At 45.7% G+C, this 13912-nt stretch overlaps 1 protein-coding gene across 2 annotated transcripts in view; it reads right to left on the reverse strand.

Annotated features, from left to right (window-relative positions):
- The window catches only part of LOC144498515 (receptor-type tyrosine-protein phosphatase beta-like), a 121438-nt gene that overhangs the window by 45400 nt on the left and 62126 nt on the right, over positions 1–13912 (reverse strand). For both annotated transcript variants that reach the window (XM_078219741.1, XM_078219742.1), the window contains 5 exons: positions 9765–10028; positions 6591–6854; positions 4086–4343; positions 1624–1887; positions 37–309 (listed from right to left, as the gene is read on the reverse strand). In XM_078219741.1, the coding sequence (XP_078075867.1) occupies positions 37–309; positions 1624–1887; positions 4086–4343; positions 6591–6854; positions 9765–10028 (1323 nt within the window). The remainder of the gene's footprint in view (positions 1–36; positions 310–1623; positions 1888–4085; positions 4344–6590; positions 6855–9764; positions 10029–13912) is intronic.

Raw genomic sequence — 13912 nt, forward strand, 5'->3', positions numbered from 1 at the left:
TTAGGAAAATGAAAATTTTGACATCAAATATCTTACCCGTTCTGCCCTCGCGCTCTGCTACGATGCTGTGCAACCCTCCACTTACAGTGAAGACGCGAATCTTGTACTTTTTGCCAGCAGTCAGATCGCTGAACCTGTGGCCCCTGCTGCCAGTTGGCACAGACACGTTTGAGAGCATTTGAGTTCCTTGTTCATTAAGGAGTTGCAGCATGTAACCCTCCGAGACACCAGTGGCTGGGTGCCAAGACACTGCCAAGGTGGAGGTGGTATGTTTGTTTTCTACAGATAAATCTGTCACTGAGGCAGGAACTAGGAATAGAAGAGAAAGGTTCAAAATTGACTCAGCAAGTAATGAGACTGAATGTTCAACTTGAAAAATAATAAAAAATATCCCATCGTACAATGAATCGCTATGAACCATCGTAGTTACAATTTTACAAAGTATTGGTTTTAAATGAAAGGGATTATTTTGATGAAGAGCGGGGGAGTTGTCCAGGCCAATATCTATTCCTCAATCAAGACATCACACAAAAAAAAATCCCTCAGGTTATCTGGTCATTATCACATTGCTGTTTGTGGGAGATAAAACCATAGAACCATAGAAAAGCTACAGTACAGAAAGAGGCCGTTCATCTGCAGAGCTGTACGCAAATTGGCTGCTGGCTTTCTGACATGTAACTGTGATTACGCTTCCAAACTAACCTCATCAGTTGTACAGCACTTTAAGACATATGGGGCGGGATTCTCCGGCCGCGCTCGCATGAAAACCGGAGATTCCCACCTGACTTCAATGGACCTTTACATGGTTCGCCCCACCCCACCGCCCGCTAGGATTCCAAGGGCGGGCAGGATGGGAGAATTCTGGCCCTTGGTGTTTTTGAGAAGTCTTTTTCTGACCCAGGAAATTAATTTTTAAAGCCTGGTGGCTCCAGGGCAATTTGAAGGGTTGGTAACCTTACATCAGATGCAAGTACCCCACTGAAATCCAACCCAGTGTTTAGAGTTATGCTTTAACCCTGAGCTTGGAAAATGAGGGGATGTGAGAAATGGAAACCTGTGAGTCCATGAAGTAAGAAGTCTCACAACACCAGGTTAAAGTCCAACATGTTTGTTTGGTAACAAAAGCCACTAGCTTTCGGAGCGCTGCCCCTTCATCAGGTGAGTGGGAGTTCTGTTCACAAACAGGGCATATAAAGACACAAACTCCATTTACAAAATAATGGTTGGAATGCGAGTCTTTACAGGTAATCAAGTCTTAAAGGTACAGACAATGTGAGTGGAGAGAGGCTTAAGCGCAGGTTAAAGAGATGTGTATCTCACAGGACAGTTAGTGAGATTTTGCAAGCCCAGGCAAGCCGTGGGGGTTACAGATAGTGTGACATGAACCCAAGATCCCGGTTGAGGCCGTCCTCATGTGTGCGGAACTTGGCTATCAGTCTCTGCTCAGCGACTCTGCGTTGTCGTGTGTCGTGAAGGTCGCCTTGGAGAACGCTTACCCGAAGATCAGAGGCCGAATGCCCGTGACGTCCGTGAAGTGACAGTTCTATTTATTAATACAGAGGATGAACCTATCTAATTATTCGATGCATTTTCTTGTGGAACATTAATCACAGAACATCTTACCAGTGCGTCCGAATGCTGTTGAATTATTGTGGAAGCCACCACTATTTGACTGAACTAATACATGGTACAGTTCTCCCGTTTCTAGATCATAAAAGGTGTGCTCGTGCAGATGTTTCGGAATAAGGCGGGTGGAGATCGGATGGCCCTTGTGGGATAGGATCACAGTATAGCTGTCCACATCTCCTCCTCCAGGAGACCAATTCACCTTCAGCCCCTTGGTCACTCCATTGTTTGAAATGTGGACATTTTTCACCGCACTGGGTACTGCAGGAAGATGTTTTGTACAGAATCCATCAGTAGCTATAATCACCATATACTATAATAAACAGAAACCAGTAAAATGCAGGAAACGCTCAGCAAGCCTGGCAGCATCTGTGGTGAGAGGAACGGGTGGCGCGGTGGCACAGTGGTTAGCACGGCTGCCTCACAGCGCCAGAGGCCCGGGTTCGATTCTCGGCTTGGGTCACTGTCTGTGGGGAGTTTGCACATTCTCCCCGTGTCTGCGTGGGTTTCCTCCGGGTGCTCCAGTTTCCTCCCACAGTCCAAAGATGTGCGGGTTAGGTGGATTGGCCATGTTAAAAAAAAAATTGCCCCTTAGTGTCAAGGGGGACTAGCTAGGGTAAGTGCATGGGTGGGATTGTGGTCGGTGCAGACTCGATGGGCCGAATGGCCTTCTTCTGCACTATAGGGTTCTATGATTCTAAACAAAATTACAGGCCAAACTTTTCTGGCTGTTCCCACCGGTGGGATCTTCCACTGCCGCCGACCCCCTTGCCACAGGTTCTCCAATGGCGGAGGATGCGGAAAACAAGAAAACCCATTGTTAGTGGCGGGACTGGAAGATCCCAAGGCTGGCCAAGACTTGGCTGCCTCTGCTGATGCAAAACATGTCTTAGGGGTGGGGTGGGGGGTGGTTTGAATGGAATCCCACCCAACATTATAGGGCTTTCCTCCTAATGAAATGTCCTTGAGTCAAGACATTATCTCTGTTTCCCTCTCCACACACAGACGCTGTCTGACCTGCTGAGTATTTCCAACATTTTCTGTCTATATTTCAAATTTCCAGCATCGCTTTTACGTCATGGTCATGTACCATAGCTAGCGTCTAAATAAAATTATTTTGTTTTACATTATTTTCCAGGTAAGTATCTGAATATCTCTATCTTGAATTCTGCACCTTGTTTTCCAGGCACATTCCTGAGCATATATCATAAAACCCTATGATTGAATAATAATAAGAACAACTTAAGGAATGGCTGTACATTATTTAATTTATTTTATTATAGGTATTAGGCATTTTTAAAGGGATTCTGCATTTTAAGATGTTAAATCATTCTATTTATAGAATGCAGAACAAAATCATCTTTAATCCGTGTGGCAATATAGTAAAATAATCAGAGGCCTTCACTTGAGTATCTAGTGTAAAGCTGCATGTTTAAGGTTACTGCCCTTTTTCAAAGGTCTGGATAATTCTCATCCTCCATAACAGAGTCACTCACCGATCTTCACTATTATACAGTCACAGGGTGGAATTCTCCCAAGCCCCTGTTGCTGTGTTCAATGGTAGGTGTGAGGGAGGAATATGGTGGGATGCTCAGAGCTCGGTTTTACACCAGTGTGAATTTACAATGGGGTCTCCTGCTGGTGCCCACCGTGGTGGGTTCCAAAACTAGCCTGAGGCCAGCGTGCACCTTATTTACATCCAGTTAATGGGATGTAGATGAAGGTCCAACCCCCACCCCCTGCCAGGAAAACACGCCAGTGTGAAACATGTTTGAAACGTGGCATGCAGATGTTGGGACGCAACTGGGATTGCCTCCAGAGTTCAGGATGGAGGTTGCCCATGACCCTGGAACATCACAGCTGTGGGTGGGGGAGGACATATCTTCAGGTGGAACTTCCAGATTAGGAGTCCCGGAGGGGGTCCATCTTCCAGCCTATGAATGTTCCTGGAGGTCCACCTTCACTTTCAGGAGGTCCATCTCCTTTCCTCAATGGTGGGTCGGTGATGTTGGGCACCCTTTCAATATGGTGCCCAGACACGATGGCAGACTGCACACCATCCAAGTCTGCCCCACCACTGAATATGGTGTAGAACACCAGGGTACATAATTAATGAGGTTGGGGCCTTTACCTGCCAGCCTCAGCAGTGGGAAGCACCCCACATTCCCAGCCCCACCATCGGACTTAAGCTGAAATTCTCCCGTCTCGCCTACCACGGGAATCATAGCAGGTGAGACAGAAAATGTTTAAAGGTTCATTAAGCCAGGCCAGGAATTTCCAATCTTGGGGCATGCACGGCCAGAGAATCCCATCCTTAGTCTCAAAAATGGGAAAATTCCATCCACAGTCTCGACTATATTGTTAATGCATCTATTATTATATAGCAGTCTGAGATTGTGTTACACATAATATAATAGGTATGTATAAGGCTTGCACATAATAGTCTGTGTTATTCTTACTTGTACGTCCTTCAATAAAGGCAGCCCGTTGTAGGTTCCCGATCCACGTGGAGACCAGGATATTGTAAAGACGTCCAGGAGTTAAGGATGTAAACTGATGCGCTGTGCTGCTGAGTGTTATTGGGAGGAAGACTTTCATGTCATTGAAGAGCAGTTGAATCTCATAGCGATCCACATCACCAGCGGCTGCTTCCCAGGTAACGTTCAGAGTATCAGTGCTCCTGTCAGCCACGGTTAGAGAACCAACCGCAGCCGGAACTAGACAGACAGAGTAACATTAGCACCAGATATCCACAACAGTAATTGCAACTCACTACACAAAGATAACTTCAAAATTACATGGAAAGGAAGGATAAAAGCACTCTGAAATCTGATCCAAAGAAATTCCAGCACAGACAAATTGTCAATGCTGAACTAACATGGAACAGCGAAGCTAAACTGGTAGGGATTCAGTATACTATGCCATGGTTCACATCTGTAGTTCTTTAAGGTGACAAGCCTACAACCATGACCAAGCTATTGGACAAGGCACATCACCTCCCTACATGAAGGTGATTCGCTCCAGGCCATTTTCGTGCAACTAATGACTGGCTGAAGTGCAGTGTTTTCAGAGGATTGCAAATCCAGGACAGTGGCCCATATTACCAAGCAATAAACAGTGTGCGGCAAGTGTGGGGGGGAAAGCTGAACAAGGGAAGAAAATATAATAATTAAATAGGAGGAGTGAAATTAAATTAACAACCGCTTTATTGTTCTTGCTCTGTAATTTTATTGTGGCTTAACATAGAATCATAGAATCCCTACAGTGCAAAAGGAGGCCATTTGGCTCATCAAGTCTGCACCGACCACAATCCTATTCCTGTAACCCTATGTATTTACCCTACTAATCCCCCTGAGAATTTAGCACGTCCAATCAACCTAACCCGCACATCTTTGGACTGTGGGAGGAAACCGGAGCACCCGGAGGAAACCCACGCAGACACGGGGAGAACGCCAAACTCCACACAGTCACCCGAGTCCGGAATTGAGCCTGGTCTCTGGTGCTGTGAGCCAGCAGTGCGAACCACTGTGCCACCCCTTTGTCACCTTTGTTTCTTTTGGAAGGAGTTACAAGCTAATTTCTAAATTCATTGCAGGCTGATTTGGTGCAAAATGTGTGAAAGTGGAGTTGAAGCTGAGGAGTATCCTTGATCGTACCATATGGCAGAGCGTGCTTGAGAGGCCGGCTTCTATTTATAACGCTCTCAGGTTCTTAATTGCATGTGAAACCTTGACTGCCTTGGTGACGTTCTCTGCAAGGATGTTATCAAGCCAGCTGATACTCATTTTTAAACATGTGTGCAAAAAGGGGCAAGTGCATTTACAAAAGCAAGGACACAGCACAACTCCTAATGTGCAGTGGACAGTCCAACATTGTAGATTGCACAGTAGGTGAATACATACATCATGAACTCAGACAGGGTTTAATCATAGAATCCTACAGTGCAGAAGAAGGCCATTTGGCCAATTTAGCCTGCATCTACAACAATCCCACCCAGGCCCTATTCCCGTCACCCCATGTTTTTACCCTGCTACTCCCCCTGGTACTAAGGGCCAATTTACCCAACCTAACCTGCACATTTTTGGATGCTAAGGGATAATGTAGCATGGCCAATCCACCTAATCTGCACATCTTTGGACTGTGGGAGGAAACCGGAGTACCTGGAGGGAACCACACAGACACGGGGAGAACATGCAGACTCCGCACAGACAGTGATCCAAGCCGGGAATCGAACCTGGGTCCCTGGCGCTGCAAGACAGCAGTGTTAACCACTGAGCCACCAATGTTTTACTTATGGTTTTCTCATACCTTATTTGCAACGTTGCTTTTTGATTTTGGGTTAATGAATGAACCAAAGGCAACTTTCTGCTGACATTTCCCGTAGAAATATCAGGCATTTAACGTGTCATTGCCCTTCCACTTCTAAATTAGAATTTGGTTTGGCCCCAGACACAGATTTAATTTTAATTACCTGATGTCATGACCACCCAGAAGCAAAGATTTTACTGCCAAAAGTATTAATTTTCAACAACAAGTATTTGACACTCGTTAAAACCAAAATGTTCTGTCAATTGCAGCAGAGTAAAAAGTCTCACAACACCAGGTTTAAGTCCAGCAGGTTTATTCGGTAGCAAAAGCCACAAGCTTTCGGAGTGCTGCCCCTTCGTCAGGTAAGGAGTATCCTTGATTGTACCGCATGGCAAAGCGTGCTTGAGGGGCCGGCTTCTATTTATAACGCTCTCAGGTTCTATTTATATCTCAGGCCGGCCCCTCAAGCACGCTCTGCCATACGGTACGATCAAGGACACTCCTTACCTGACGAAGGGGCAGCGCTCCAAAAGCTAGTGGCTTTTGCTACCAAATAAACCTGTTGGACTTTAACCTGGTGTTGTGAGACTTTTTACTGTGTTTACCACAGTCCAACGCCGGCATCTCCACATCATTGCAGCAGATATCATACTTACATGTTCTTCCCGTGGCGTAGTGATGAGATTCATATTTCCCACTTTTGGTACTGACAGTGATGCTGTAGAGTCGTCCAGGAATTAAATTGAGGAATATGCATTCATTTTCCGACTTTGGAACCTCTAAGCTTTTGCTGAAGTTGTAGCTGTCTTTGATCGTTGCGATGTAACAGTCAAAATCCCCCGACGCATCCAACTCGGAGACTTTCAGATAGTCACTCCTCCCTGAGTTGATGACTGTGATTTTTTGCACAACCGCGGGTTCTGTTTAGATCAGAGGGTGTTACAACACCTTTTAATCAAAATGCTGATGAATAACCTGTGGTAAACCACTGTTAGCTTATTACCTTTATATGTGACAAGCCTGGACACATCCCTGCCGGCGCTGCCCGAGACTCCTCCCCCCCGGTCCAGGTTTAAAGACGACTGCTCCCCCACCCCCCCTGCCTCAGTCTGGACCAGTTCATCGGCATGGGTGTGCTCCAAGTCTTTTGCTAATAAAAGCCTATTTGGTCTTGCATACAAACTAGTCTTTGCTCGATTGATGGTGCATCATAACCCGTTAATTTTATAAACTAAATTGATTCAAAATAGTGGGCGGAACTTTTCCATTTTTTTTTTCCAGAGCGCTGCCTCCAGCGGGAAAGGCAGAGGGCAGCTGGCCAGCTGCTTTGCCGGGTTTTCCTGCTGTATTTTCAAACACTTAGAAAAAAAATGTGAAGAGGCATTTCCCAGGGCTTCATGCTGGCAGCGTGGCCTCATTCCAGCTTCCTCGGCTCCTGAGAGACCCAATCTCCTTTCTTTAAAAACAAACAAAACCTAAAAGAAAATTAAAATAGAAAAGGAACACGAGTACAAGACCCCTCCCCCCACCTCGGACACGGGACCAACCCCACAATGGACATGGGATCCTTACCCCGGGATCATCAGCCCCCCCTCCCCCTCCCCCCCCCGCCCCACCCCCCCACCCCCAACGGACCTCCCAAACAGAAGTCCCACTGGCACCACCCACTGGTATTGCCCAGGCAATGCTGGGGGAAGTGTCAAGGAGCAGTGCAGGGGACAGCGTCAGGGGCTAGTGCCAGGCTACTGCCCAGGCATCCCCTCTCCCCAATGGGGGCTGTACTTAACTGTGTACCCCTGGTGGGGACTGTTTGCCAGATCTTCATTTGTCAGGACTTGCTGTAAGTCCCTATGTGGAGGGATATCAGAGCGAGGGTGCCTACTCTGTTCCTCCATAAATGGCGTTTCCGACTTTTCATGGTGGGGACCTCATTCTGTCATTGACAGGGGTAGGGACTATCTCAGTGGAATATCCTGCCAGTGGAAATGCTGGTTTTGGACTCCCATTGGATTCTCCGCACCCTCCGGCTTTCCTGCTCACTGAAAACGGGGGCGGAAAACTCCCCTCAGTGTTGTAATTCAATCACATGTTATGTTACGTTGGAATCAGTGCTAGGGCCACAATTATATACAATATATATTAATGACTTGGACAAGGGAAGTGAATGTACTGTTGCCAAATTTACACATGACACAAGAATAGGTGGGAAGGCAAGTGGTGAGGACGACACAAACACCGGAACTCTATCACCTCGCCCGCTACAGAATCGGAGTGGGCGAGGGTCTGACAACGGAAATCTCCGTTGACACGGGGAGAAAGTGCAAGCTCTGCACAGACAGTGACCCAAGCCGGGAATAGAACCCGGGATCCTGGTGCTGTGAGGCAGCAGTGCTAACCACTGTGCCACCGTGCCACCCATGTGTGGAATTCACCACCACAGAATGTAGTTGAGGCCAAAATGTTGTCTGATTTCAAGAAGAAATTAGATATAGCTCTAGCTTCTAAAGGGATCAAGGGATATGGGGGTTGGGGGTGTGGATAATGAATTTGATGATCAGCCATGATCAAAATGAATGGCAGAGCAGGCTTGAAGTGCTGAATGGCCTACTCCTGCTTCTAGTTTCTATGTTTCATACACAACTTTATCATCATTGTTGTTTCTCACCTAAAATTATAAGGCTGAGGATTTTCTAAAATCTGGCAAGATGTGCAGTACAAATCTTCACAATATCGAATTCCGCCCTCACCCTGTTTTATTTTGTTCGGGAAGTGTTACCTTTATTTTTTTCTTCGTGCATTTCACTTGTCGTTGCATCTTTTAAAAATAAAACCTCTTGGGGAAAATGTTTTAAAAAGCGCAACCAAAAGGCATTTTACTCTATCTTGTGGCCACTGATCCTGTCAATTTATTTAGCGCCTAATTTCACAGAAGAATTAATTATGCCACCATAATCTCCTGCAGATGACAATCAAGTCACCAAGCTCGTTCAGATATCTCAAAGATTCAATTCCAACTTGATACCTTCTGAGCAAACCACACACAGCAGTAAAAGCAGGACTGAGATTATCTAACACATCAAGTGTAAGGCATGTCGAGACTTCATGACATATGGTTGACTGGGGTTCTCAATTTGGATCAACTTCATTTACTGTAGCCAGGTTTTGCTTGGCAACCGATTTGGAGTATCATCCAGGAACACTGTTGTAGGCTTAATCATATTGTTACACAGTGATTTTGTTAAACGACTTGAGTTTTTTTTTCCAAATGGTCATGGAATATACACTTTCAGGAGCTAATAATGTTGAAAATGAACACCGAAGGACAGTGGCGTTCGCAATGTTTTGAATAAATTTAACCTGAAGGGAAGAAAGAGAGAAGGAAAGAAAGGAAGGAAGGTATCACCCTAGGGGGGCTGCAAAAACTGTCTTGTGAAAGAAACTTTGGCTGGTATATTCGGCTGGCTGTTATCTAATGCCCTATGCCATGGCGTGACAGCATGCAGGTTCACGTTGGTGTTTCCCCACAGAGTAAAATCCTGGTTCCGCATGTGCTATCTGAAAATGCTGAACTGAGATCAGGAAGAGGTAAAGGGGTGAAGAGTAGAAACTAGAATGCAGCTTCTCGAAGATTAAACCTAAGTTAGCAAGGCACATTAGGCTGTTGACCCTGACAAATCGTCTCCTCCAACTGGAACAATGACAGCCCAACAAAGCCCATTATAGAATGATGAGTCTTGGCCAACACCATCCTGATAAATGAGAAAAACACAGGAATGTTTTACACCCATACGGGTCGTCATCATTTCAAAGAACAAAAAGCAATCACGTACGTGTCCGCTCTTGCGTAACGGTGTAGTTTTCATACTTCCCACTTCTGGTGGTGACAGTCACATTGTACAGCCTTCCAGGGGTGAGGGAACTGAAGGGAAATTCGAAGCTGGTTTTGGAGACTGCGTGAGATTGGACGACTTTCCCATTGTGAGACAGAGTCACGAGGTAACTATCCACGTCCCCAGATGCTGGTAGCCAGGAAACCAGAAGGTAATCAGTGCGGCCATGATTATTCACCATCACGCTGGACACACTTGAGGGAACTAAAAAATGACAATTAAAAAATAGCATCATGTTTCAGGTGCTTGGTCATTATTTCAGTGTTACGTATTTAAAAAATTATATATTTATTGGCTATTTGTATTTTTAAAATTCATTTGTGGGAATGGGATGGACATCGCTGACTGGCCAGCATTTATTGCCCATCCCTAGTTGCCTTTGAATTGAGTGGCTTGCCATTTCAGAGAGCAGTTGAGAGTCAACCACATTGCTATGGCTCTGGAGTCACATGTAGGCCAGACCAGGTAAGCATGATGTGGAAATGCCGGCGTTGGACTGGGGTGGGCACAATAAGAAGTCCCACAACACCAGGTTAAAGTCCAACAGGTTTATTTGGTATCACGAGCTTTCGGAGCGCTGCTCCTTCATCAGGTGAGACTCAGCAGCGCTCTGAAAGCTCGTGATACCAAATAAACCTGTTGGACTTTAACCTGGTGCTGTGAGACTTCTTACTGAGACCAGATAAGGACAGCAGATTTCCTTCCCTAAAGGACAGTAGTGAATCAGGTGGGTTTTTCCGACAATTGACAATGGTTTCATAGTCATCGGTAGATTCTTAATTCCAGATATGTCTTATTGAATTCAAATTCCACCACCTGCTGTAGCGGGATTCGAACCTGGGTACATTAGTTAAGTTTCTGAATAGTCTAGCGATAATATCGCTGGGCCATTGCCTCCCATACATTGAGGATTTCAGAATTTGTGCACGTTTTAGGATGAAGAGTAAAGAGGGGATTTTCTAAATTACACCCCAATTTAATTGCCAGAAGTGCATAATTCAATGCAAAATAATTTTTAGAATTGCAAATCCATTTGCCCCGAAACTCCCTGCTCTCTATAATCGATCCACTGTAACATGAATTAGGGACATAGTGGAGTGAAAAACCCTTCAATTTCAGTGGACTGTTGTAACAAACGGTCTTCCCATATCTCAATCTGTGCCACTCTTGCCAGAACCAGCAGTTTGCCAGATCAGGGCCATTGTGATCTCCTGGACTCGTTTCGATCGCCTCAGGGGGTCGGAGAGGAATTTCCCAGATTTTTTTTCCCCATATTGGCCCTGGGGTTTTCACTCTGGGTTTTCGCCTCTCCCTGGAGATCACATGGTCTGGAATGGGGGGGTGGGGGTGAGTTAATAGGTTGTGATGAACAAAGCATCGTAGCTGTGAGGGACAGCTCGGTGGATAGGATATTGGTATGTAGATAGGCTGGAAAATTGGGCGGGGATCCTGGATTCAGGATTCAATCCTGGACCGGGGAGCGGCGCGGGCTTGGAGGGCCGAAGGGCCTGTTCCTGTGCTGTATTGTTCTTTGTTCTTGTTTCAGATGCAGCAGGTGATCCAAGGCGATGACTATGCCGGGGCGGGCGAGGGCTTGGGTTGGGTTGGTCATGGGCACATGCCCATGGCACATCTGAACATGGATCAAGTGAGGCTGGTGTAAAATAACATTTCTGAAACTGAGCCACTTCCTGTCACTTTATTTAAACAGACTACGAGCTGGAACTCACCGAGCATGGGGGGAAAAGGGCTTTGCACAGGGATTCTTCGTCCTTTTAAACAGAGTATTTATTTATTTTTAAATTTTCCATCATATTTTATTAAAATGTAGACATCTCCAGCCTTGCTGAAGCAGTTTGTCACACAGCATCGCTCACTGTTGTGTCCATTTTTAAAGTTTATTTATTAATGTCACAAGTAGGCTGACATTAACACTGCAATGAAGTTACAATGAAAATCCCCTAGTTGCCGCACTCCGGTGCCTGTTCAGGGTACACTGAGGGAGAATTTAGCACGGCCAATGCACCTAACCAGAATGTCTTTCAGACTGTGGGAGGAAACCCACGCAGACACGGGGAGAATGTGCAACCTCCTCACAGACAGTGACCCAAGCCGGGAATCGAACTTGGGTTCCTGGCAATGTGAGGCAGCAGTGCTAACCACTGTGCCGCCATGCCACCCTAGTGCTAGTTACAGAACAGTAGGAAGCCAGAGTGTGTGGATTTAAGACAATGGGTAAAAAGAGACAACTGGAGGATTTTTTTTACATGGAGGGTGGTTGTGATAATGGGGAACGAATTGCCTGAAAATCAAGTGGAAGCAGGTTTAACAATTCCCAAAAGGGAATTCGATTTGGGATTGAAGAGAGGAAAATATGCAATGACATCGAAAAATATCAGGGACTAATTGGGTAACTCCAGCAAACAGCCAGCACAGGTATGATGGACCAGGAGGCTTCAGTCTGTGCTGTGTCATTCCATAGTTCTATGAAGATTTACAACTGTTACTGTTGGCCCTCTGCTGGTGAATTGCAGTAGAGATCTTGCAATAACCATTGTTCAAAAATCAAAACACAATAAAAATGATTTTGTGGGCCTGCACTCCTGTCAGGAAGCCTCGTCTGACAGAAGGACATCACCCGGGACTTTGCAACTTTAAAAAGTGAATTTTGAGTGTATAATCACATTTCCGGTATGTTCTCCCAGTAGGCCCAGGCTTGCCATGGGGAGCACAGACCTGGGGAGGCCCCAGTATTTATCTAATCCTTCTTTAAGGAATTAATTTTGTCAGTGCAGGAATCATATGATACTGTTGTCTATGATCTAAAAATAGGTTTTATCTCCACTGGAGTTACACATCTCTTAAAGGGTTAAAAGTTTCAGCGCAGGCAGAGAAACAGCCCAGTTATGGTCACACCTTTGTCACAAATAACCCTCGCTGTAATGACAGACAATGATTAATTCACCATCTCATTACTCAGCTGATTTAAAGGAGAAAAGCTGTGTGTAATAATCTATTTACAGAAAAGAATGGGGCGGCATGGTGGCACAGTGGTTGGCACTGCTGCCTAATGGCACCAGGGATCCAGGTTCAATTCCAGCCTCGGGTGATTGTGTGAAGTTTGCACGTTCTCCCTGTGTCTGCGTGGGTTTCCTCCGGGTGCTGCAGTTTCCTCCCACAGTCCAAAGATGTGCGGGTTAGGTTGAGTGGCCATACTAAATTGCCCCTTAGTGTCAGGGGAACGAGCAGGGCAAATACATAGGGTTATGGGGAAAGGGCCTGGGTGGGATTGTGGTCAGTGCAGACTCAATGGGCCAAATGGCCTCCTTCTGCACTGTAGGGAGTCTATGAATTTTACAGTCCTCTGTCAGTGAGTTTACAGGTTTACTTGTCAAATTCCTGGGTGGCTTTCCCACCCTCCTTCCACCTGTCCCCGGGTAGACATATTGGCGGGGGGAGGTTTAAATCAAGCCCTCTGTTTCCAGTAGCAGGAAGGTTAGCAATCAAACTTGACAAACCTAAGGCGATTGGTCGACAGAACCAGAAGTAACATGAGGATTTTTAAAAATGCATCCGGTTATTATGATCTGGAATGGACTGCCCAAGAGGTGGAAGCAGTCATTTTCAAACGGGAAGTGGATGAATACTCAAATAGAAAGGACGCACAGGGAATTAGGAATACTTGCTTTAAAAATTGAAAAGCTGGCAAATAGCCTCCTTCGGTTTTTAACATAATTCTATGATTTTCTTTGTATTATTCATTATTGAGAGGTGGGCGTCATTGGCAAGGCCAGGAATGGTTGCCCATCCCTAATTGCTCTTGAACCAAGTGGCTTACTAGGTCATTTCAGAGGTCAGTTAAGAGTCAACCACATTGCCATGGGTATGGAGTCACATGTTGGCCAGACCAGGTAAGGATGGCAGACTTCCTTCCTCAGCAAACCAGGGGTGTGATTTTACCGCCCATTCACACTACACTCCCACTCGGAAAATCCCACCGACGTGAACGGTGGGAAAATTCCGACCCACGTGTTTTTTGTGATAATTGATGATAATGTTGTGGTCACCAACTCCAGATTTTATGAATT

This window comes from Mustelus asterias, chromosome 9, assembly GCF_964213995.1.
Source record: "Mustelus asterias chromosome 9, sMusAst1.hap1.1, whole genome shotgun sequence".
In the NCBI taxonomy this organism is placed as follows: domain Eukaryota; kingdom Metazoa; phylum Chordata; class Chondrichthyes; order Carcharhiniformes; family Triakidae; genus Mustelus; species Mustelus asterias.